The sequence below is a fragment of the Notolepis coatsorum genome (genome assembly GCF_963971535.1).
Source record: "Notolepis coatsorum genome assembly, chromosome: 12".
NCBI classification, from domain to species: Eukaryota; Metazoa; Chordata; class Actinopteri; order Aulopiformes; family Paralepididae; genus Notolepis; species Notolepis coatsorum.
Window position 1 is genome coordinate 85488758 of NC_140176.1, and position 25515 is coordinate 85514272.

The 25515-nt window shown below is 48.8% G+C and overlaps 1 protein-coding gene across 1 annotated transcript in view; it reads right to left on the bottom strand.

Annotated features, from left to right (window-relative positions):
* Nucleotides 1-25515, bottom strand: part of LOC311237948 (rho GTPase-activating protein 28-like) — a gene marked incomplete at its 3' end in the record, with an annotated part of 60058 nt that overhangs the window by 6372 nt on the left and 28171 nt on the right. Inside the window, exons 6-9 of the mRNA XM_084325924.1 lie at nucleotides 14061-14479; nucleotides 12503-12668; nucleotides 2181-2272; nucleotides 696-773 (exon numbers count right to left, since the gene is read on the bottom strand). Coding sequence (XP_084182050.1) covers nucleotides 696-773; nucleotides 2181-2272; nucleotides 12503-12668; nucleotides 14061-14479 — 755 coding nt within the window. The remainder of the gene's footprint in view (nucleotides 1-695; nucleotides 774-2180; nucleotides 2273-12502; nucleotides 12669-14060; nucleotides 14480-25515) is intronic.

Genomic DNA, 25515 nt, shown 5'->3' on the forward strand with positions numbered 1-25515 from the left:
AGAGAGAGAGAGAGAGAGAGAGAGAGGAGAAAGAGAGAGAGAGAGAGGAGAAAGAGAGAGAGAAAGAGAGAGAGAGAGAGGCAACAACAGTAGGATTTGAAGAATATAAACAAATGTTGTGGAACATATGTAGGCAGAATTCAGGGTTAGACTATTATATCCTATATATAGGGTGGATATTATTATTTTACTATACATCACATATTGAGATCAATCCATTGAGTTGTTTCTGACATCCAACTGCAGACCAGTTTATCGATTGTTTGACAGTAGGATGGGGCCTAAAATGGAGCCCTGTGGGACATGACAGATTGTACATCTAAAAGGATGAACATGTTTTTACCAGTAGAGGCTGAGCATATTTGATTAGAAAGGTAGGAACTAATGAATCTGATATGTGATGCTTAAGGCGGTCCAGTAGGATTTCCTGATAAATCAGGTCCAAGACTGCTCTGAGGTCTCAGAACACTAAAACACCCTGAACCTGATGACAAAATTACTTTCATGAGAGCAATCCCTGTGCTGTGTGTGTGTGTGTGTGTGTGTGTGCGTGCATGTGTGTGTGAGTGCGTGCGTGCGTGCGTGTGTGTGTGTGTGTGTGTGTGTGCATGTGTGTGTGAGTGCGTGCGTGCGTGTGTGTGTGTGTGTGCGTGCATGTGTGTGTGAGTGCGTGCGTGCGTGTGTGTGTGTGTTACCTTGATTCGAGAGGCAGAGCCTGGCACTCTAAGAATGCCTTCCGTCTGTAGTCCTGTCTGCTCCAATATAGACAGCAACTAAACACAAACACACACGGAATGTACAGCAACTGTTAGCCAGCTCGCCACTTGCCTTGAATACAAAAACAGATCATATCATCTTCCTGCGGACCTCAGCAAAACATTCAATGTATTTTTCAAAGCTAGGAATGTATAGCAGCTTTTGGCTAGCCGCAGTCTGCTGAAGGCTAGCAGCTGTTAGCATGTTAGCTCTGCTCTAATGTTAGCAGGCTAGCTTTGATTGATTGATTGAACATTTTATTAAAAGATTGCAGAATGGGTACAATACAGTACGGCTGCACAATTGTTAAGGGGATGCAGACCAGAGAAAGACTTTCGTCTTGTTTACATCAGGGTCCCCCATTTTCAATTCATCATAACATATACATGACATACAGATAGACAGTACTGTTACATCCAGACATTTATGACATACCAGATCTAACAAATATACAGTAGGCCTACTGTTTAAGAGTACAATGCCTGTCATATAGACCCTGGTGTTGGAAACTCTGATTAATAGACAGATTTCTAAGAAGAGAGTATACATTATATACATTTGAGAGTATATACATTTGAGGGGGAAGAAACTGTACATTGGAGGCGGTTGGGTAGGTGGGGGGGGGGGGGGGGGGGGTTGAGTAGGTAGGGTGGGTCATGGCTCTAAGAACAGATTCTTAGCAGCTGCTAACACACCAACGCCAGAAAACCACACAGCTGTTAGCGCTGCTATAATTACTAATGGGGGGGGGGGGGGGGGGGGGGGGGAAACCTTGTCGAGGTAAGTGTGTGTGTGTGTGTGTGTGTGTGTGTGTGTGTGTGTGTGTGTGTGTGTGTGTGTGTGTGTGTGTGCGTGTGTGTACAGATGCAGCATAGTAGAGTGTGGCCCTTGCTGCCATCGGAAAGGCGGTGCCAGATGCGTTACTGGTTTACGTGCACAATAACGTAGTGTAGTAGGCCTAGTGTAGTTTTATGACATTTAGACGCCCATCGAAAGCCCTGGGTCTCCTCTTTCTTAGGACTACATGATTTCATGAGTGCTTCTTCTCCTCGTCTAAATCGTCTGTTTTCTGTCGGCACTGTCCGCTTCCATTCATTGTGCTAAGCTAGGCTAACGTGCTGCCAGATAGATTTCTACTGAACGCACAGAGAGGAAACTGGTATCTATATCTTCTTGTCTCTCTCTGGAGAAGATGAGCGAATTTCCCAAAATGTTGGCGTGTTCCTTTAAGTGCGAGTCTGCGAGTCTGAGTCACTAACTCGACTCCCCATCTCTAGTGTGTGTGTGTGCGTGTGCGTGCGTGCGTGCGTGCGTGCGTGCGTGCGTGCGTGCGTGCGTGCGTGCGTCTGTGTGTGTCTGTGTCTGTGTGTGTGTGTGTGTGTGTGTGTGTGTGTGTGTGTGTGTGTGTGTGTGTGTGTGTGTACCTTAGTGAAGACCATCGGGACTTTAGCAGCAGGAAATCTCTTCTGATCGTTCTCCAACAGCGTGGTCAGAGGAACCCCAAATACACCACTGTCTGAAAGAGAGAGAGAGACACACACACAGACAGAGAGAGAGAAACACACAGACAGAGAGAGAAACACACAGACAGAGAGAGAGAAAGAAACACAGAGAGAGAGAAACAGAGAGAGAAGAAAGACAGAGAGACAGAAAGAAATAGAGAGAGTGCTCAGGTCATTGCTCACAAAGTAATAAAATACTTTTTATATACAATTTCCCAGGCATTCAGACTTCTTCTCTGCTTAATACTTTTCACAACCTAGGCTGTTGTTATTCATTCAAAGTCAAATAGAAAAAACACCAACACAGACACCAACACACGTGCACATACACAAACCCATACACAGACACCAACACGCGTGCACGTACGCATGCACGCTGTGGCACCCCAGTGCCTCTGGCAGAGGAAAATGGCCTACGTCAGAGACCTACTCGTGGGGTTTTAAGCAGGCACAAACAGGAGGATCCAAGATGGCGGCATAGAGAAAGGACACAGTGGAACCGGCTCCTGCACAAAACCCTGTTTTATTGAACGTACTCCATTTAACTTAAGTATAGGGATAACTCACGTTGCAGACTATTATTAACCACATCTCTAACAAGGAGATGCCACCCAAAAAACTGTGAAGTGAAGGAGGATAAAGGCAAAAAGCAGACTGCTTCACCCGACGTTGGTGCTAGCATTAGCGTTAAACCGCAAAGAGCTAACACTTTAGCTAACACCGAAATCCCGCCGGCATGGTTTCTTAGAGAACTGGAAAAAGTATTAGACAAAATTCAGGCCATGATGGAACTCAAGTTGAACACTTTAACTGTCTCGTGGAAAGACTTATCAGTGATAACGATAGGTTATGTAGATAACCTAGTTATATTAGTATTGGCTGAGCGTTCCGCTCTGCGCCGTATGAGATATTCTATCTCCTATGATACCTATTGTATCCCCCTACAAACAAAAAAATACATGCACCACACCTGTATGGGGCTCCGCCCCCATGGTGGCACCGCCCATATAGCAGTGACGGTAGTCACCACACACCCTTCCTCGCCAAAAACCCGTCCCAGGAAAAGATTCCTCAAGAGGGAACTCAGGGCCGCGCAGAGCGGAACGCTCAGCCAATACTAATATAACTAGGTTATCTACATAACCTACCGTTATATGCCGTATTTGCTATCGCGTTCCGCTCTGAGCCGTATGAGATATGGGGAAGAGCGGACGCGAAGCCCGACAAATGTACCCCCTGAGGACCCGTAAGCCCACATCAAGGGGTGCGGGGAGCCCTGTCACCCCAACCTCCTAATGAAGAGGGGGCGCAGTCAACTCCACCTGAATGCGAACAAGAGGGAAACTAGAACCCCTTGAACACACCGTACAGGCGGAACCACATGTGACTCAACACACTGTGGCCCATACCCATACACTCCTGCTACCCGACCAAAGGACGGGAAGCAGGCAAGGCCACAGACCCCAGAACCGCCTGGGAGACAGAACCTCCGGTCATGTCCATGAGGTAAAACCTAACAAAGGGGCCCGGGGAGGACCAAGAAGCCGCAGCACAAATGTCCTCCACCGAGGCCCCACCCAGGAGGGCGGCAGAGGCAGCCACCCCACGAGTGGAGTGCGCCCTGACGCCCCCAGGGGGATCCTGCCCAGCCAACGTGTAGCAGAGGGCAATACCCGCGCACAACCAACAAGCCAGACGCCGCGTCGACAGCGCTTTACCAGCATGAGCCCCACCATAACAGACAAAAAGCTGATCGGTAACCCTGAAGCCCTGAGTACGGCTGAGGTAAAACCCCAAAGCACGGACCGGACATGACAGGTGAAGGCCCGCATCCAACTCACTAGCGTGAGGAGGAGGACGAAAAGCCTGAACCACAATATCCCGGGAGCGGAAAGAACTCCGGATATTCTTAGGCACGAAAGCAGGATTAGGTCGCAGAGTGGCACCGCAATCGGTCCGAAAAGACAGGCACTCTGGACGTACCGAGAGAGCACAGAGCTCACCTATGCGTTTAGCGGAAGTGACAGCCAGTAGGAACGCGGTCTTGAAGGAAAGCCGGCCCAAAGACGCCTGCTCGAGCGGCTCAAACGGAGCCAAGGACAACCGACCGAGGACCAACTGAAGATCCCAACTCGGAGCCAAGGAGCATTGCACCGGCTTAACGCGTCGAGCGCCAAGCAGGAAACGCTTCACAAGAGGGTGGCTGAACAAAACAGTCCCCTCAAAACCCTCATGATAAGAGGATATAGCTGCCGCATAGACCCTCACTGTCGAAGCCGACAGCCCATCAAGAAGAGACTGGAGATAACTCAGAACAGCATCCAGGGGACAGGAGACTGGGTCCCAGCCCCCCCCTTACACCACTCTTTGAACGCACGCCACCTGCCCGCGTAAACCGCGACAGTGGAGGGAGCAAACGCACGCCGAATGGTATCAACCACAGAAGGCTCCATCCCCTCCAGACTCACCCCCCCACCAGCCACACCATCAGGGGCTGACCCAACACCGGAGGGCGGACAAACACCCCGTTGTGCTGAGAGAGGGCCGTCTCCGACCACGGAATGACCCAAGGAGGAGCGATCAGAAGCTGGATCAAGGCCGGGAACCATACCGCCATGCCCCGGTCCGGCGCGACCAGGATCACCGTCCTGCGCTCCCTCCGTATCCGCTCCAACAGCTGACTCAACAGATGTACAGGAGGGAAGGCGTACAGAAGACCGGGCGGCCACGGAAACGTCGAGAAGGCATCTACCCCCAAGGGGGGGCGATCCGCTCGACTGAGCGAGAACCACAAGGGGCACTTGTGAGAACGTCGGCACGCAAACAGATCCACCGAGGCCTCCCCGAACCGATCCCAAATCTGCCTGACTATGTCGGAGCGGAGTTCCCACCCGTCGTGACGAAGACCGCCCCGAGACATCACATCCGCCCCCACATTCTCCGTACCAGGAACGTGGAGCGCCGTCAGACTGCGCAGCCTGCGGGATGCCCATAGCAGCAGTTCGCGCGCCGCCCGGAGCAGGCGGGCGGAACGAGTCCCACCCTGCCTGTTGATATACGCCGCCGCCGTCACATTGTCCGTCCTGACCAAAACGTGCCTGCCCACCACAAAGTGGTGGAGCCGTTGAAGGACCAGAAGAACCGCCTTCAACTCCAACACATTGATATGCAGGACAGCTGGATCGGCATGACCCGTCCAGCTGCCCCCCACTGCATGAGACCGAAGCACCCCTCCCCAACCCGTGAGAGAGGCGTCGGTGAAGACCGTGATGTGTGAGCTCCTGCCGCCCATGGGGACCCCAACGGAGAGGATACCCAGCCTCCCCCAATGGATGAGGTCCCCCCATATCGACAAAGGAACCGTCAACCGTTTCCTCTTGTCCCTCACTGGATCCAGTCTCAAAGAGACAAACCACCTCTGTATCCTCCTCATAAAGAGGAGGCCAAGAGGAACCACCACGTGAGCAGCCGGAATAAGGCCCAGCAGACGCATCACCTGCAGCGCCGTAACCGTCCCTCCCAGACGGAAACCCCCGAGCGCGTGAGAGTCCCCCGACGCTGCACCGAGAGGGACGCAAACATGGGCCTCGACCTCAAGGTCAAGCCCAAGTACTCCACCTGTTGACTGGGAAGAGGGGTACTCTTCTTCCAATTCACAGCAAAACCCAGGCTGGTGAGGAATTCCACCACCAGCCTGGTATGAGACCTGGCAACCTCCTCCGAACGACTGAGGAGTAGCATGTCGTCGAGATAGAATAGAACTCGTATCCCCCGACGACGTAAAGGCTCCAGTGCAGCCGCCACGCACTTGGTGAATGTGCGGGGAGCCAGAGAATACCCGAACGGCATTCTGTGGTACTCGTACGCTACGCCCTGAAACAGGAACCGTAGGAACTGCCTGTGAGGAGGGAAAATAGGAACGTGAAAATACGCATCCTTCAGGTCTATGGAGGTGAACCAGTCCCCCCTCCTGACAGCAAGCAGAAGGAGTCTGACGGTCAACATTTTGAACGGTCTCGCCACAATCAACCGATTGAACGCGGACAGATCCAGTATAGGTCTGACCCCCCCTGTTTTCTTGGGCACCAGAAAATAACGGGAGTAGACGCCTGACATTGTGTCCTCGCTCGGGACCACAACGACGACCTGCTTCGCCAACAGAGATTGGATCTCGTCGGCCAGGGCTGTCACCGCGTCTGACCCTGACAATAGGGTCGGTACCAAACCTGAGAACGGAGGATGGGGCTGTGCGAACTGCAAAACCAGCCCCGCCTCTAACGTTCTCTGCAACCACCGATTCAAAAGGCATTCCCGACACCATATGTGAATATAATCCCACAGGGCCCCCGCCACCAACTGACGCTGGGCCGCAAGGAACCGTAGATAGTTGGCCCGGTCCCCCCCGTCGTGCAAAACACCCAAGAGAGGACCCCGACAGAAAGGGCCGGTTTGATACGGGAGGAGCTGTCACCAAACTTGTGGACACACACTCGCCCCCTGAACACCCCACCAGCGTAAGCTGAGGAGTCGTTCCGCAGCCAGACACGCAAGGCATGAGGACCCCATGGGCTCCCACACGCCGAAGCCCTGCAGCGATATTGCTACCACTTAAATCACGCCCACCTCTTCTTTGCAGACCACTGCCGGTTTGACGGGAGTGGGAGGCAACAGCGCGATACCCCGCCTGGCGAGGGCGAAGCCGGGGTAACCCCTGCTGAGCATTCAACAGAAGAGGCACCGAGTCCCCCTGCTGACCACTGGAGCCAGTGGCAGCTGAAACACCAGGTTCCACCCACCCACAACCTGCGGTGTAGGAACCACGCGACGACGGAACATTCTCACGGACAGACCCAGGTTCAGCCATCAACTGGGTGTCAGCCCCTGTCTCCATGAGAAGCGAAGATTGGGGCCGCATACGCTTCAAAGAAGGTTCGCGGCCCGCAGCCAAAGGAGAACGCTCAGAGCCCCGCTTCTGAGGGTAACAGAAAACGGACCGAACGGGGAGCGGGCTGCTCGCGGCAAAATGACGACGGGTTGGTATACCAAACCCGAAATCACCCAAAATGGCCGATCCCTCGGCCGCCAAGGCTGTCGGCCTCGCGATACCCCGTTGACACTCCAACCAGGGCACCACTGGCGGGGGAAAAATGGCCGCCTGTCGAGGGTCTCGCCACAGTCGTTGACGAGACCGTGCCCCCACCTCTGGCTGCACAGCGTGAGACGGTGTAGGACCCCGATCAAAAACCGCCTGCGCCTCCACAGACCGCCCAAAAAGACTATCTGTGGAAAAAGGAGTCATGAGGAGAGAAAACCTATCCTCTTCCCCAAGAGGAGACTGCTCCAACCAAACATGCCTAACAACTAAAGTTGATAGCATCCGAATGCTCCCCGCAGTTATAGCTTGCGACTGAGTCAAGATCTCTATAACACCACAAACATGAATCATGTTTACAATGTCGGTCTGACCCAAAGACCCACAACCCGACGCCATCTTGGATAGCCAGCTGAGCCACAACACTGGCCGCCGCCAAATGCCATCCTGCAGCAGTATACCACTCATCCGTCCATACTGCCACCCTCCGAGCCGATATGTTATCAAGCATCGGCCGGGCGGAACGCCGTTCATCCCCGCCTGGGCACAGGAAAAAAGCTACCTGGCTGCTTAGCCAAGGTACCCCCGGCCTGCACCCCGTTGTCAGCCCCTTCACCCGTAAAAAAGGTAAATAAAGCTCAGCAAACCCCCCCACATCCACCACCGACTGACCTTCATCAACGAAGCTGGTAAGAGGAGGGAAGAGCGGAAACCCGCGGCGGGGATTACTAGACATTCCAGCGTCAACATCAGTGTTAGCAGAAAAAACAGTAGTAGCATTAGCGTTAACAGCATGTTCCAGGATCGCCAAGACATCGCCCACGACAGTGGAACGATCGCCAAGCCGCCCCGGCCCCGGTGCTGAAACATACTCCACAGCACGACTAACACCGACATCGATGCCTACTGACACAGACCTCACCTTTGTACAAGCCGACCCGTTAGCCAAACCTTGTACGCTGCCCCCCGGTCCGTCGCCGTCAGCCGAGGAACCACCAGCACAGGTCTGTGTCGTCGAAACAAGCTCCGGAGAATCCAGGGAAACACAATCCTCCGGTAAGCCCTCAATATTACGAATCTTCTTTAATCTTTTCATCCTACTAGTTTATCGTACGGTGCACGCATCCGAGTACGCTGGGACGAAAATAGAGGAAGGGTGTGTGGTGACTACCGTCACTGCTATATGGGCGGTGCCACCATGGGGGCGGAGCCCCATACAGGTGTGGTGCATGTATTTTTTTGTTCGTAGGGGGATACAATAGGTATCATAGGAGATAGAATATCTCATACGGCGCAGAGCGGAACGCGATAGCAAATACGGCATATAACTGCAGCACTAGGGCACTGTGTTAAGGAGATTGAAGAAGTGCAGGCTAGCTATGGCCTATGGGGATAGCCTCAACACCCTACACCAAGACATTTATATGTATATATATATATATAATTATGTGCATATATGCGTTTATTTTCTCTAAAAAAACTGTAATGTTTAATGGAGTTGTTCATACCCACTACTTTAACACTTTCAGTGCCCAGCAGGGGGCGCACATTTAGTGCTTGAATGCCCACCATCCGCTTCAATGTTAACGTTAATATCGCCTAATCTATGTTTTAAATTATGGCTATGTGTCTAATCTGCCCGTCGCATGATCAATGACCCATTTCCAGTCAACATTGTCGAAGCGGATTGTTTTTTTATCGGTTCATTTCCGTTTTATAGCATTTTGAAAAGCCCTCGTTTTCACGGGGGAAACAAAGGATTCCATGATAATCGCCCTGTACTGTAATATTCTAGAACGTTGTCATTTTTCGGCCTATTTATTAATCGTTTTCAAATAAACGCTAGATTATCGATAGTATGTGTACGTGTGCACCCTGGTGCCGCACGCTGAAAATCGATTCTCTCAGTTCCTGATCGCTCTTACAGTCAAACAGCCATATCACATTATAGGGGGAAAGCTTATATATCTGTGAAAACGGGTCTGATTATCCTAAGACTGGTAAAATAGATTTCTTACCTGAGATCAGATGGTATCCAAATGGATTATTCCAATTCCTGATCGCCATTCCAAAAATCGATCCTTTTATTGATCCCACGCGTATACTGTAAAATACAGTAACCACGCTGTGCTGAGGGTCCAGCATGAAGTTGATCGGCTCCGGTCACATGCGTGAGAAGTAAAATGTGGATTCCGTTTTTTTTTCTCATGCATTTTCATTGAGTCCAATCCAAAAGGGTGAATTACCATCTGGGAGACGATAGGGGGCGCTTTTTTCACATCTGAGCGCCTGGGGTAGCTGATTTACCAACGGTAGACTCTGTTGTTGAAATATGAATTCAGATCGCTAATAAATAAAATAAAAAACGATAAATAAATTAAAAAAATCTCGTGATGGGCATTCAACCTGCGGGCTGATAACCCGAAATATCTCGGGTTGGGCATTCAAAGTGTTAATACTCTAACCTAACTCAAGTAGGTAGCTCGACTCCACTTGCTAGGATAGTGTATGTTACCTAGGCAAGATTATGGGAAGTTACATAGACCAGGTAATTTTTTTATGGGAAGGGGGGGTTTTAAGGGGAAGTGGGAGGGTTTCAGACTAACTAAGAGGTTTTTGTTATTTTGCTTAACTTGCTTAGTGTTTACACATATAGGTATTGTATACTATGTTTTCAGTTATCCCAGTGGCCTACTAACTAGCTATACCAACCACATGGGTGCATGACATTGACATGACATGACACGTTTTTGAGTTGGAACATTAATGGCCTTAAACCGGCCAGTCAAACGCTGTAAAGTTCTCAGCTTCCTCAGAAGACATCAAATTGATGTGGCCTTCCTGCAAGAGTCCCATTTGAGTGAAACAGAGCATTGCAAACTAGGGAAACAATGGCAAGGTCAAATATTTTACTCCTCATTTACATCTCTTGCAAGGGGGATGGCTATTCTGATAAGGAAAGGGATTCCATTCCAACCAAACCAAGTTGAAAAGGATAAAGGGGGCAGATCTATTTTAGTCAGGGGATATATGGGTGATCAATTGGTCACTATGCTTATGAATGAATGAATGATAATTATATTTATATAGCGCTTTTCTAGACACTCAAAGTGCTCCCCACAATGTAGGGTGGAAATGGCCTCCTTCACCACCACTGGTAGCACCCAACCTTGGGCTACACAGGCTCAATGGCTGCCATACACTGGCGCCAGACACACATCACACTACACAATGGCTGAACGGCTCAGGAGACAGGGATTGATATCAGCCAATTAAGGGGGAGGGATGATTAGGTGGCCTTGATGTCAGAGACCTGATTGGGAATTTGGCCAGGAACGTCTGGGAACCCCCTACTCTTTGCGATAGGCATCCTGGGTTCTTTAACCCTACTGACAGGATATAGACCAACTCTGAGGTTTCATCTCCTTTCCCCCTATTGCGTGGTACTCGGCAGGGCTGTCCCCTTTCCCCTATACTGTTTGTGCTGGTAATCGAACCCCTGGCTATTGCAATAAGGTCACATAACTCTATCTGTGGGATTAAAGTTGGCCTTGAGAACCATATCATCTCTTTATGTGCAGACGACATACATGTAGTCCTGTTTCTTACCAATCTCGACTCATCCATGCCTGCCCTTACGGATCTATCGTCAAAGTGTAATGTAATCTCAGGCTGAGGTTACACGAAGGGAAAACGACAACGTTGCATTTTTGAACGATTTCGTTTGCACGTCCAAGTCGAAGGGTAGCAGCGTTTTAGCTGGCATTTTCGTTTCCCCCGCAGCAACACTCAAAATGTGTTTTTGTTGTCAAAAGTCCCTTGGAACGGTGTCATGTAACCTCGCGCGAGCCATTGTCGTTTCTGTAGTCGAGCGCGGGTGCGTGCCTGGACACCAACGTTCACGTCACTGAGAAAAAAAACTATTTTAACTTAAGAGTTTTTTTTCCGAAGAATTTAAACGTTGCAAACTGATCTTGTTTGCCGTTCTCTCCTATCTCTCCTCTCTCCCCCATACCGGGCTGCGCTGTGCTTTTTACACACACTCGCGACTCTAGCCGCTCACACATGCACACACGCATGCTCATGAGTACCTGCCCGCGCATGCTCAGTGTTGAATTCAGTGATGAGATCCGTTGCCGTCTGACCACGCCTGCTACTGACAACGAGAGAGCTCAGGAGACAACGCGTTGTCTAACCTGACTGACATTTGAAACCGCAACGTTGTGTTTTCCCCTCGTGTAACTTCAGCCTCAGGCTACAAGGTGAATATACAAAAAAGTGTGGCCATGCCCCTTAACTCTCTAGCTGAAAAAATCCCAAGGTCCAACTTCCCCTTCCAGTGGAACTCTCAATTTGTAACATATTTGGGTATAAAGATCTTTAACCAATTAGATGAGGATTACTAAATCATGACCCTCTACTTAAAAAAGTGGAGAAGGACCTAGAAAGACCCACTTGTTTAAAAAATGAAATAAAGCAGGCACAAACAGAAAGAACAGCGAGGTACCCCCCCCTGGGTCGTGAGTAAATGCTGGACATTGTCCTTTAAATGTTTGAGTTGAAGACGGAAAACCATAGTACGTGTAAAGACTGTGGAGGATTATAAGAGGAATACTTTGCCCAACCTGTGTACTGGAGGACCTGGATATTTAGTTTGTTCCGTCTAAAGACTATGGAAGGAGGCCTGAAGGACCAGAGCCTGGCCTAAACCCCCCCACTAACCCTCACGTGTCTGCTCTGCTCTCTCCGTTTAGGCCAGGTGAAGCCAGGACCCCGGACGGGAAGGATTTAAGTTGCGTTACTCACCCATTCCCTTCACAAATAAATATAATTTTCTTATGTAACTGTGAGTCTTCTTGTTTTTAATTATTGGTTGAACTTGCCACCAGCTAGGCCAGGTGCCCCACAACGCACACACAAAATACACACACACACACAAAATACACACACACACACACACACACACACACACACACACACACACACACACACACACACACACACACACACACACACACACACACACACACACACACACACACACACACACACACACACACACACACACACACACACACACACACACACACACACACACACACACACACAAAACCATACACTGACATCAACACAGGCACCTCATCTCTCCTACCTGTAGCCTTGCCTTGGTGGTACTGGGAGCGTTTGAGTTCGATGCCCAGCGTATCATAGAAGGTTGTGAGTTCTATGAGGGAGATGTAGCCCAGCTTGGTCAGGTCCGCTGAGGACAGGTCTCTGGTCCTGGTCACACCCTGTCTGGGTAGAACCATCCTCAACAACTAGAGAGAGAGAGAGAGAAAGATGAGAGAGAGATGGGGAGAGAGAGGGAGATGGGGAGAGAGAGAGGAGAGAGAGAGATGAGAGAGAGAGAGAGATGAGATGAGATGAGCTCCTAAAAGATATTCAACTAAACAGAAGAAAAAGATAAGAGAAGAAAAAGATAACTTCACAATGGCAACATAAAGATACATAGATTCAAAAGGACAAAGATCAACACTCAAATCCAAAGAGAAGAGGGTTTACACCAGAGATTACACAGTTACAAGGAGCCAACTGTCAGCTAAAGCAGCTAACTACAAACTGAGTGGACAAGAGAAAGAGAAGAAGAAAGCTAAATAATTCTGGTAATTAAATACTAAAGACATAAGCTAACATTAAGAGGTTAAGCAGGATATTAGCTAGTATCTGGAATATGAATGTGTATATAAACACCATATCCTGAATAAGACGTTAACCAGGATATTAGCTAGTATCTGGAATATTAATGTGTATATATTAAACACCTTATCCTGAATAAGATCAGGACATTCACTACACACTACATGTCCAAGTTGGACATTCACTGCACAGACCATTGTGGTATTCAACAATCTTTTTAGCTAATTCTGAACTTCCATATTTATTCCAACCAGAGAGAAACGATCGGATCAAGTGTTTACATGGTTATTAGGTACTAATATTTTCCTATTGAACAGATTATTAAAGGTTTACACCACCCCCTCATCCTTCCGGTTAGATGTAGGCCCATCACTTCTGATTGACGTGGTTACATGAGGCATGTTTATTCTGATGGGGCTATTATTCAGATATATATATTTTTTGTATTATCTTTTTCCCCCTTCTTTTTCCGATTTTCTCCCATCCCAATGTTAGTCGTTATGCCAATTCCCACTCCCCTTCCTGGTCGTTGCACACTCTACCCCCTACTGTCGGTCTGGGAGGGCGGAGACTATCACATGCTTCCTCCGACACATGTGTAGCCAGCCCACCGCTTCTTTTCACCTGGCAGCACGGACTCTCACCGGGAGAGTGTAACGTGTGGAAGGTCACACTACCTCTCCTAGATCCTTCCCTTGCTGTGCAGGCGCCCCGACCGAACTGTAGGAGTCGCTGTTTACAACGACTAGGACCCACCCACGCCGGCTTCCCACCCGCTAACACTGCCAATTGTGTTAGTGTGGACGGTCGGCCAACCCGGAGGTACCACAGCCGGATTCGATCCCACTGGCTCTGTGGTGGTAGACAGACGCTTAGTCCGCTGCGCTACCCGGCCGCCCTATTATTCAGATTATTAGTGGAATATTATGGTCCATGTAAACGCAGACTTCAACATCACACCTAAAGGAAAGGCAGGAAGGAAAGAAAGAAATAAAGAAAGAGGTCAAACTCACAGGCAAGTCCTCTCCACGGAGATGCTGACAGTCACGACAAGCTCCTCCCATCCTATGTTCGGTCACACCCTCCGAATATGGAACGTCACATACCAACCAATCAGCAAGAGTTGGTGAGTGTGTGTCTGTTGGCGAGCGTGTGTGTGTCGGTGAGTGTGTGCGTGTGGTTGATTGTGTGTCTGTTGGTGAGTGTGTGTGTGTTGGTGAGTGTGTGTGTGTGGTTGATTGTGCGTCTGTTGGTGAGTGTGTGCGTGTGGTTGATTGTGTGTGTGTTGGTGAGTGTATGTGTGTGGTTGATTGTGTGTCTGTTGGTGAGTGTGTGCGTGTGGTTGAGTGTGTGCGTGTGGTTGATTGTGTGTGTGTTGGTGGTGGTGGACAGTCGGGTGCTGGGTCTTTAAAGCTTGGAAAACATGGCCGCGCTGGAAAACACAATGGAAACAAATCAATATTAAGTTTTAAGATCACTAGCTGATCCTAAGTTAACCTAGCACGGCTCTGACCAAATTCAAGGAGTTTCCTCAAAGTGACACTGGGGTACTTAGAAGCCTGTGCTAGGTGTGTGGGAAATTAATGTCAGGCTTGAGAAATATTCACGCTGACTTTAGACTTATGTCATATACATATATATATTAGGGCTGTCAGTTTATCGTGTTAATTAGATTAATTAATTACACAGCAAATTATCGCGTTATGAAAATTAACTCATTTATTTACAAATGTTTTTTTATTTATTATTATTTATATATTTTTTAATGTCATTAATTCCATAATAACGTAGAATACACATTTACAGACTTTTTTTTAATATGGCCATTTGCATGTTCTTGGTATCTGATTCTAGGGACATCTATGGATCTCAGGGAATGTATTCCCAGTGTCAGAAATACTGTGTCTGTTACTAGGCTTGAGTAAACTAGGCTTTGTAATGAACCAAATGAGAATATCAATACATTTTTTTATTATCTTTGACTGTGAATAACACCATACTAAAATTGACCAGACCTGAAAAATCTAAGCAAATTAATAAATGGAAGATGATTAAACAGAAGGTTTTGTATATACAGTACTGAATTCTGCCATCCGGACACATGCCATTTGAAATATGATTATAGAATATAGAATATCAGGCCTAAAATGGTTATGCGATTAAAATGCGATTAATTCGATTAATTAATTACAAATCCTGTAATTAATTCGATTAATCGCCTGACAGCACTAATATATATTAGTTAATTGGGAACATTCATTAAGTTAAAGGTCATTGGTAAATAGGATTACAGTACAATCATTATCATATATATTTGAGGACATTATATAAGTCGGCTTTCTTTTGAATAGTACACTGAGAGGCTTTTAGGCCAAGGTTCTCCAGAAAGGTGGCTGGTCAGTCCAGGGTTGGACACAGGTGCATTTTCCTGTTACATAACTCTATGCATCCTCGAGGACCCTGTCCGAGGACGCGCTCCTAGCTGGATCATATGGGAAAGGACACAGGACACTGGACACTGGATTGGTCAGCGAGCAAAGACACCCTAGGTCAGACAAGTATATCAGACCATTAGAATAGAGAGTAACCAAAACTACCCACAGGTGAGCAGTGGTTGGGTACTTAGAAGCCTGTGCTAGGTGAGCAGTGGTTGGGTACTTACTGTAAGATACCTGTGCTAGGTGAGCAGTGGTTGGGTACTTAGAAGCCTGTGCTAGGTGAGCAGTGGTTGGGTACTTAGAGACCTGTGCTAGGTGAGCAGTGGTTGGGTACTTAGAGACCTGTGCTAGGTGAGCAGTGGTTGGGTACTTAGAGACCTGTGCTAGGTGAGCAGTGGTTGGGTACTTAGAGACCTGTGCTAGGTGAGCAGTGGTTGGGTACTTAGAGACCTGTGCTAGGTGAGAAGTGGTTGGGTACTTAGAAGCCTGTGCTAGGTGAGCAGTGGTTGGGTACTTAGAAGCCTGTGATAGGTGAGCAGTGGTTGGGTACTTAGTGACCTGTGATAGGTGAGCAGTGGTTGGGTACTTAGTGACCTGTGCTAGGTGAGCAGTGGTTGGGTACTTAGAAGCCTGTGCTAGGTGAGCAGTGGTTGGGTACTTAGAGACCTGTGCTAGGTGAGCAGTGTTCAAGTTCAAGTTTCAAGTTTCTTTAATAGTTGTCATACAGAAGTACAGAATACTTTTGTACAAAATGCTTCTTACTGTTGCGCTCCAGAGACTGTGCATGACAAGATAAGTATGAAATAAAAACATAGTAAAAATTAGAAGTAAAAAAAGAGGTCACAGTGTTCAGTTTAGACATATGTACAATGTTCGTAGACGTAGTTACCATACAATATACAATACTGTGCAGTGTACTAATATACAATACTATATAGTGCAAGGCATAAATGGACGAGGTGCAGTTTAGGTACAATTCACAGTAGGTGTACTAGTTGTAGTGCAAATCCTTTATCAATAAATATAAAGTGTAAGTGTGTTTGTGTGATCTAAAGTGTGGAGAGTGGGTGCTGCAGTGTGTTGTTTGTTTGAGTGAGTGTGTGCGTGTGGGTGTGTGTGCTGTGTGCATTTGATGGTTGTTGCATAGTGATTATTGTTCGTTTAGCGATTATTGTTCGTTTAGCAGCCTGATGGCCTGGGGATAGAAGCTCCTTCTGAGTCTTTCTGTGCTCGCCATAAGACTCCGGTATCTCTTGCCTGACGGCAGCAGTTCAAAGAGGCAGTTGTTCGGGTGGCTCGAGTCCTTAATAATTCTCTTAGCCTTCCCCTTGCACCGCTTGTTGTAAATGTTCTGGAGGGTGGGAAGCACCCCTCTAATTGTGCGTTCGGCTGAACGTGTCACTCTTTGTAGTCTGCTACGGTCTTGTGCAGTGCTATTCCCAAACCAGGAGGTGATGTTGCCGGTCAGGATGCTCTCTATTGTACATGAGTAGAAGTTCCTAAGGATCTTCTGACTGACTTGGAACTTCCTTAGGCGCCTGAGGAAGTAGAGGCGTTGTCGTGCCTTCTTCACAACACTGTCAATGTGTGTGGTCCATGTCAAGTCCTCGGATATGTGGGCTCCGAGGTACTTGAAACTGTTCACTCTCTCAACTGGTGCCCCGTCGATGCTGAGGGGGCTGTAGTCCTTGACCCCCGACCTCCTGAAGTCCACAATCATCTCTTTTGTTTTGCTGACGTTCAGGGAGAGGCAGTTCTCCTGGCACCACTGTGACAGGTTCTCTACCTCTTCCAGGTAGGCCCTTTCGTCGTTGGCAGAGATCAGGCCCACCACTACTGTGTCATCAGCAAATTTGATGATGGTGTTGTTGTTCCGCTGTGCTACGCAGTCATGTGTGTACAGGGAGTAGAGGAGGGGGCTCAGAACACAGCCCTGGGGGGCCCCTATGTTGAGCGTGATGGATGAGGAGGTGCAGTTGCCGGCTCTTACCACCTGGGGTCTGCCCGTCAGGAAGTCCAGGACCCACTGGCACAGGTCATAGTTCAAGCCCAGGTCCCTGAGCTTGGCTATGAGTTTGGAGGGGACTATGGTATTGAATGCTGAGCTGTAGTCGATGAACAGCATTCTCACATAGTTCCCCTGCCTCTTGTCCAGATGTGATGCTGCTGTGTGCAGCACATGGGCTATGGCGTCCTCCGTGGACCTGTTGGGGCGATATGCAAATTGCAGAGGGTCCAGGTTGATGGGGAGGGAGGAACAGATGTAGCCCTTCACTAGCTTCTCAAAGCACTTCATGGCTATGGAGGTGAGGGCTACAGGGCGGTAGTCGTTGAGGCAAGCGGGCGTAGATTTTTTGGGTACAGGGATGATGGTGGACTTCTTCAGACAGGTGGGGATGACGGCCTGTTCCAAGGACAGGTTGAAGATGTCAGTGAATACCGGGGCCAGTTGGTCGGCACAGACTTTTAGGACGCGGCCGGGGATGCCGTCCGGTCCTGCTGCCTTCCTGATATCCACTTTTTTAAAGATCCGTCTCACCTCATGCTCTGTTACCCTGAACACTGAGTCTCCATCAGCAGACCCCCCCCCCCCCCCCCATTGCCGTGGTTTGTAGGCTGGTGTTGTTATTCACAGCCTCAAACCTCGCATAGAAGGAGTTGAGATCATTTGCTAAGGAGATGTCACTGTTCAGTTTGAGGGGGGTTCCTTTGTAGTCTGTCATTGTTCTGAGGCCCTGCCACATGCCTCTAGAGTCAGCCTGTTCAAACTGAAGTTCAACTTTATCCCTGTAACGCCGTTTTGCCTCTATTACTGCTCTCCTGACGTTGTATCTTGCCATCTTGTGTTCTTCCATGTTGCCTGTCACCAGCCCGGTGTTGTATGCTGATGTGCGCACTTTCAGAGCCTCACGGACGGATTTGTCTACCCAGGGCTTTTGATTTGGGTAGATATTAATTTTGGTGGAGGGGATTATTACTTCTACCTGAGTACAGACATAGTCAATCACCGTTTCGGTGTATTCGTTAATATTGGCTGTGTTATCACGGAATACACTCCATTCTGTGCTTCCCAGCACTGCTTGGAGTGACTCCACTGACGTCACGGCCCAACGCTTAACCTCTCGCGAGACCACCGGCGTTCGCTTGAGACTCTGTCTGTACTTTGGCAAAAGAAAGATGGCGGCGTGATCGCTTTTACCGAATGGACTAAGAGCCTGTGACTTGTACCCATTCTTAAATTGCGAGTATACATGGTCTAATATGTTCTCGCCTCTGGTGGGACAGGTCACATGCTGATAGAAATTCGGCAGCACCTTTTTAAGACGCGCGCTGTTGAAATCCCCCAAGACCAAAATGGCAGCGTCAACATTAGCTGCCTGGAGTTTGTTTACCTCGTCGTGAAGTTTTGAAAGTGCGACCCCAGTGTTCGCGTGTGGTGGAATGTACACTCCGATGAGGATGATGGACGTTAACTCTCTTGGGAGGAAGAAGGGTCGACATTTTATCGTGATAAACTCCAGGTCTGGGGAGCAGTGGTTAGACAGTTCCTTTGTGTTGCCTAAATCGCACCACTCCTTGTTTATCATGAAGGCAATGCCGCCTCCTCTCGTCTTTAGTGACTCTTCTGCCGTCCGGTCTTTGCGGAGAACGAAGAAATGGTCTGCCGGTTCTATTGCGTGATTCGGGACATCTGGACTCAGCCAAGTTTCTGTGAAACAGAGGACGTTACAATCCCGAATGTCCCTCTGGAATTGGATCCTTGCTCTGATGTCGTCCAATTTGTTTCCTATCGATTGCACATTGGCCAACAATATGCTGGGCAATGTGGTTCTGTGTCGTTTGGACCTCAGTCTGTTCCGGACCCCGGCTCTCTTTCCTCGTCTTCGCGGCGGCTTCTTGGCGTCTTGGCCATGGCCGGCATAACAAAGGATCTCGGCGGGCCATTTCTGCTGTTCAGCGATCCGATCCAGAGAGCAATCCAAACGGTAAGTTTTTCTTAATCCAATGTCAATGATTGACTGACGGTCGTACACATATAATGCACCAACAGTTGGTGCAAATAAAACTCCTAATACTATAAAAATTAACAAAATAAAGCACAGTCTCGTCGGAGCGATCAGAAAGGCAGCCATCAGAGCAGCGCCAGTGGTTGGGTACTTAGAGACCTGTGCTAGGTGAGCAGTGGTTGGGTACTTAGAATCTGTGCTAGGTGAGCAGTGGTTGGGTACTTAGAGACCTGTGCTAGGTGAGCAGTGGTTGGGTACTTAGAGACCTGTGCTAGGTGAGCAGTGGTTGGGTACTTAGTGACCTGTGCTAGGTGAGCAGTGGTTGGGTACTTAGAGACCTGTGCTACAGTAGGTGAGCAGTGTTTGCCCCTGGGTGAGGGGCAGCATGGTGGCACCCACTATCGGTCTGTTACTGCACTCCAGGACATTCTGGATGAAAGCAAGTGACTCAGTGCATTTAACGCTTAATTTAACAAATTCCGGAGAGACGACCCATTAAGGACATAACCCACAGAGCTGATAAGACTTTTCCAGCTGTCAAGAAAGCAGAATGAGGCCCTCCCCCAATCCCACAATCCCCCCCCCCCCCGCGCGGGTGTTCCGCGCCTAACATGGCAGCGGAGATACACATACGTCTATCTCAAGACTAGTCCTGCATGTATCAACAAATGCGCATGTTGGTGTGAATTTATGTGTGCCATTATTACTACCAAATGTAATAATTGTGGAATATTACTATAATGAGCTGTATGCAGGCCCGGACTGGCCATCGGGACGTTCGGGGCGAATCCCGATGGGCCGGAAGTAAAGTGGGCTGGTCCAAAAAAAAATTATATATATATATATATATTTTTTTTGTAATATTTTTTTTGATGGGGGAGGGGGGGGGGGTTCGACTGGCCCATTTAGTCCACTCCGATCGGCCCACTTTGGTAGGGTAGGGCTGAAAAAATGAAAATTGACACAGAAAGATGCTTAAAAATAGCCTACTAGCTCTTGCAGTGATTTCAGTCATCTCCCAGGCTACATGGTCTGTACGGTGGGCCGGTGTGGGCCAGTGCGAGTCGGTGTGTGGGCCACTAATGTGGGCCGGTATGTAGTGGCCAGGGGTGCAGTCATGCACACACGCGGTTACACGGCGTGTTATTAGTAGGTCACTCAGGGCAGAAGTGCGCGCAATGATAAGTACCCGGCCGTTGTAGAAAGCTACCCGGCCGGCGGCCGGCACTTCTCACCTAGACTTTGCATAATAATAGGAACCTACGAGAAGGTGGGGGGCTGCTTGATCTCCATTGTTATGCATAATAATCATCTGTTCTGTGCGCAACTGAGGGAACATGTATGCGTGTGCACGTGCGCGGGAGCGCGCGTGCACGTGGCGTGTAACCAGTTCCCATATTACGACTGCACCACTGGTAGTGGCCCACACACCGATTCATACACTGGCCCACACACTGGCCCACACACCGGCCCACACCAGTGTGTGAGTCGGTGTGTGGGCCACTAATGTGGGCTGGTGTGTGGGCCAGTGTGTGAGTCGGTGTGTGGGCCACTAATGTGGGCTGGTGTGTAGGCCAGTGTGTGAGTCGGTGTGTGGGCCACTAATGTGGGCTGGTGTGTGGGCCAGTGTGTGAGTCGGTGTGTGGGCCACTAATGTGGGCCGGTGTGTGGGCCAGTGTGTGAGTCGGTGTGTGGGCCACTAATGTGGGCTGGTGTGTGGGCCAGTGTGTGAGTCGGTGTGTGGGCCACTAATGTGGGCCGGTGTGTAGGCCAGTGTGTGAGTCGGTGTGTGGGCCACTAATGTGGGCCGGTAAATGGCTGCTTTTTTATATAGCGCTTTTATCCAAAGCGCTTTACAATTTGTTACTCACATTTTACCCATTCACTCACACATTCACACACCGACGGCGGAGGCAAACATGCAAGGTGCCAACCTGCTCATCGGGAGCAAATAGGGGTTAAGTGTCTTGCTCAAGGACACATCGACACGCTGCCCGGGAGGAGCGGGAATCGAACCGGGAACCTCCGGATTGTCAGACGACTGCTCTACCTCCTGGGCCACTGTCGCCTCTACTGGCCGACACACACTGGCCGGTGTGTGGGCCAGTGTGTGAGTCGGTGTGTGGGCCACTAATGTGGGCCGGTATGTGGCCCAGTATGTGGGCCGGTGTGTGGGCCGGTGTGTGGGCCGAAAGTGGCACCGGCAGGATTAAATTCCATAGTATGCATGCTTGCTCGCACAGAAACAGTCCATCCAGATGATGTAGCCTACACAGCGCTCTACTACAGATACACTACCCAGAGCGCAACAACACACAGGTGACAATAGTGTGTGTGCGTGTGTGCACGCAGGCCGGAGTGACTCTGAACGTCTCAGGCTGAATTTGTGAAACACAGAAAAAAGGCATTTATAATGCATGTCCCCTTTAGATCAACTTTCCAGCCCCCTGTCAACTGTCAAATGATGTCAACTGTCAACCTGAATTAACATTCAGTATTCAATATGGTCTGATATTAACATTCAGTATTCAATATTGTCTGATTCAATATTAACATTCAGTATTCAAGTAGAACAGCTAGCTAGCCGTTGTGGACACTCACCTTTCCACAGCAAAACGGTAGGCAAGGCACCTTGGTTGAGAAATGCAGGCTTCAATCTATGTTGTTTAGTCTATCTGTTCAGTACTGTTCAAAGATGCACAATGAGATCTTCTGAGAGAATTGTTGAATATAGAACACAAATGTTCTAGAATGTTTGATTATGACATCATACTGTGACATCACAAATGTTCTAGAATGTTCTATTATTATTATTATTATTATTTTTTGTATCTCTCTTTCTCAGATTTGTCTCCGTTTTCTCCCCGTCCCAATTTAGTCGTCGTGCCAATCCCCCCCCCCCCCCCCCCCCCCCTCCCCTACCTGGTTGTTGTGCGCATGTTCTCCTACTGGTCGGTACAAGGGAACCCTGAAGTATCCACACGCTTCCTCCGACACGTGCGGAGAGAGACACACACACACAGACAGAGAGAGAGAGACACACAGACAGAGAGAGAGAGAGACCTGGAAAGCGAACAGGCTCTTGGAATGGGTGTCTGGGAGGAAGTGGGGGGTCTTTCGATGTTGATTAAACGGCAAACAACTAATGTCATGAGTGCAAAATTAAAGGTCAATAAATCTAATCTAACTGAAATTGTGTAGCACAGACCTTTCTATGGATCAAAACCTCAATATTATTATGGTGTAGTTAATACTTCATGTATCCTTAATCCCTAGGCTAATGAGGCACTAAGATGTTAGTAAAAAAAAATAATGTATGCCAATGACAGGAAGTAATGGTATATGTGTGTGTGTGTGCGTGCACTGTGCACGAGTGCACATCTAGGGGCGGGGTGTAGATTTTGGTCTCCCTGATGTTGACTCCTTAGCCACAGCCTTGGGTTGTTTAATACTGGACGAGTGTTTCATAAGGGCCGTTGTGTGGGCCGGTTTCGGGGCCGGTGTGTGGGCTGGTGCGTCTGAATGTCCCGGGCTGAATTTGTGTCCCAGTCCGCCCCTGGCTGTATGTGTATGAACCAAGCATCTCACTGTAATGTACCTGTACTTTATATGTGACAAATAAACTACTACTACTTTGTTTCATTCAGCCATCTCACATCTCTATAGCAACCATTCATTATTAAATAATGATTAAAAACAACCATGGTCATTATATTTTATTTAAAATATGTAAATCTGTGCAGCAGCAGGTAGATGGTGTTTCTCAGAGTGGCGTTGGAGCCCTGAATGTCATAATGCCAGAAGACAGTTGGATTGGTGGAAAGTTGTGTCCAAGATAACCTCGTTCCCAGTTTTATCTCCTCCGTGAGATAAAGCCTGGTAAAGAACTACGGCCGAAACCCGAAAGTGTGTATGGGGTAGAATTTCCTGGTGTATGTATTTCCCCTGGAAGCTGCCCCCGAATCCTGTCGGCAAACAAGCTAGAACGTCCCGGTCATGTAGTAAATTCTTCAGGCAAAGCCGTTGCAGTGGCTTAAACAAGGAAATATTGTGCACTTCACACGTTTCTATAATTGTTTTGTCGAAACCAGAAATCCTGTACTTCCTGTACTTCCGTTTACACACTTTAGGAGGCATATCTTTACCAGCCTATGTCCAAGATAACTGTACGCCAGTGTGTGGAGAGTTCTGTATAAACCACCGCTAAATAAGAGGACGGCTGACCTTCAGTGGAGAATTTTGAATGGCACAGTTAATAGTTTTGTTGCAAAACTAAATCCCACTGTATCAATTTGTTGTCCTTTTTGTCAGGAACCAGAAACAATGTTTCACTGTTTTCACTGTTTGAAACCTAGAACAATGTGTTTTTATCAACTTTTTCTCCCATTTTCTATTTTTTTCCCATCCCAATTTCGTATTGTCCAATTCTACCCTCCCCTGTCTCGAACGCTGTTAGGCCATGCCTCCCACAAGCCGGCTGCAATGTGGACCAAGCCTTGCATCACGTGTCCCCTCCGGTACACAAGGAGGAAGCCGTCGCATCTTTTCACCTGCACAGCGCGATCTCTCAGCGGCGAGGGTCTGCGTGGGAGGGACACACCGCTCCCGTTGCTTCCTGATTCTACTGCGCAGGCGCACCAACCGACCTGTAGGAGTCGCTGTCCACAACGTCCGATCCCCACCCACCACCAGTTTCCCACCCCCCAACACTGCTAATTGCATTAGTATGAACGACCAGCCAAGCTGGTAGCAATGCCAGCTATGCCAGCCAGCTAATGCATCTCTTGCATTAGTGGCGAGCGCCTTGCCCACTGCGCCACTTAGCCGCCCGATTTGATTCACTCATGAATAATATTGATTAGGGGTGTAACTGAGGGGTACAATTCCCTGACTGTATTACTAGATATGATACTTACTACCACTACCTTTGTACTTAATATTCGGCCACCCAGTACTCGGCATAAATATATTATGATGAACACTGTCACGTAGATGAAACGGATCCAACACAAATGTACGAATTAGAAATAGGTCTTTATTTCTACACAGCGATGGTGTGTAGAGCAAGCACTTAATCAAATCAATCACATTTATGAATGGGAATTAGTATGCACTTTTATGGCAAGAGTATTCGTCGGTATATCAATAGAGAATGTCCAATCTCTGAAGGCGCAGGTGGTACATATACGACCTGGAATAGTTTAAGGAATAACAGCAATGATACTTTAATGATTATATACTGGATACACTAGGGGGGGGTAATCCGGTCGCTTGTAAGCCGACAGGAGTAGGAAGGGGGGGGGGGGGTAGAATCCGGCTGCCTCATCCGGCCAAGGGTATCCCAGGTGAACCCACTGTAGTGCCGTTCAATGCGCCGGCGATCCTTGGACCACAGATGAAAGCAGATGGACTCTTTGTGGGCCGGCTCTCTCCGGTCCACGGGGGAGAGACGTGAAGCGACCTCGTCTTGCAGAGCGTCTCCTCACCTTGCGTCCTCTCCAGGGGGGGGGGTTCCAACACACGGCAGTGTCGGGGGTCTTTATCCATGGAATAATCAACGTATACAAAGCATAATCCGTGCCTGGGAAGGCGGGCTGTCGTCGGTAGAATAATCCGGTATACAGGTCCACTCGCTCGTCGGCTCTGGGGCTCCTCGGGTGCAGCTTCACGTGGGGTCAACCACCCTGGATAAGCAGCCAGTTCTCTGCCCGAAACGATGGGGTACTGACTACGGTAGTATTCTCACCGCACGAAGCACTATATATTAACAGACTATTATTAGCTTAATAGACTACGTCCAACTCGACGATATAGTGCCAAATATGACTATTCAAATATTAATATACACGATGTCTCAATACCGATGGTAGGCGAACTTGGCCTTACTCCCACACGTGGCGACGCGGGGAGGCTTTACGTCTGTGACTCTATTGGAGGGTAAGAAACTGGACTGAAAAGGAAGTCCTACTTTAGTAGCGCAGTATATATACGCACTATGAACAAATAGTCCCATTAGTGGTGCG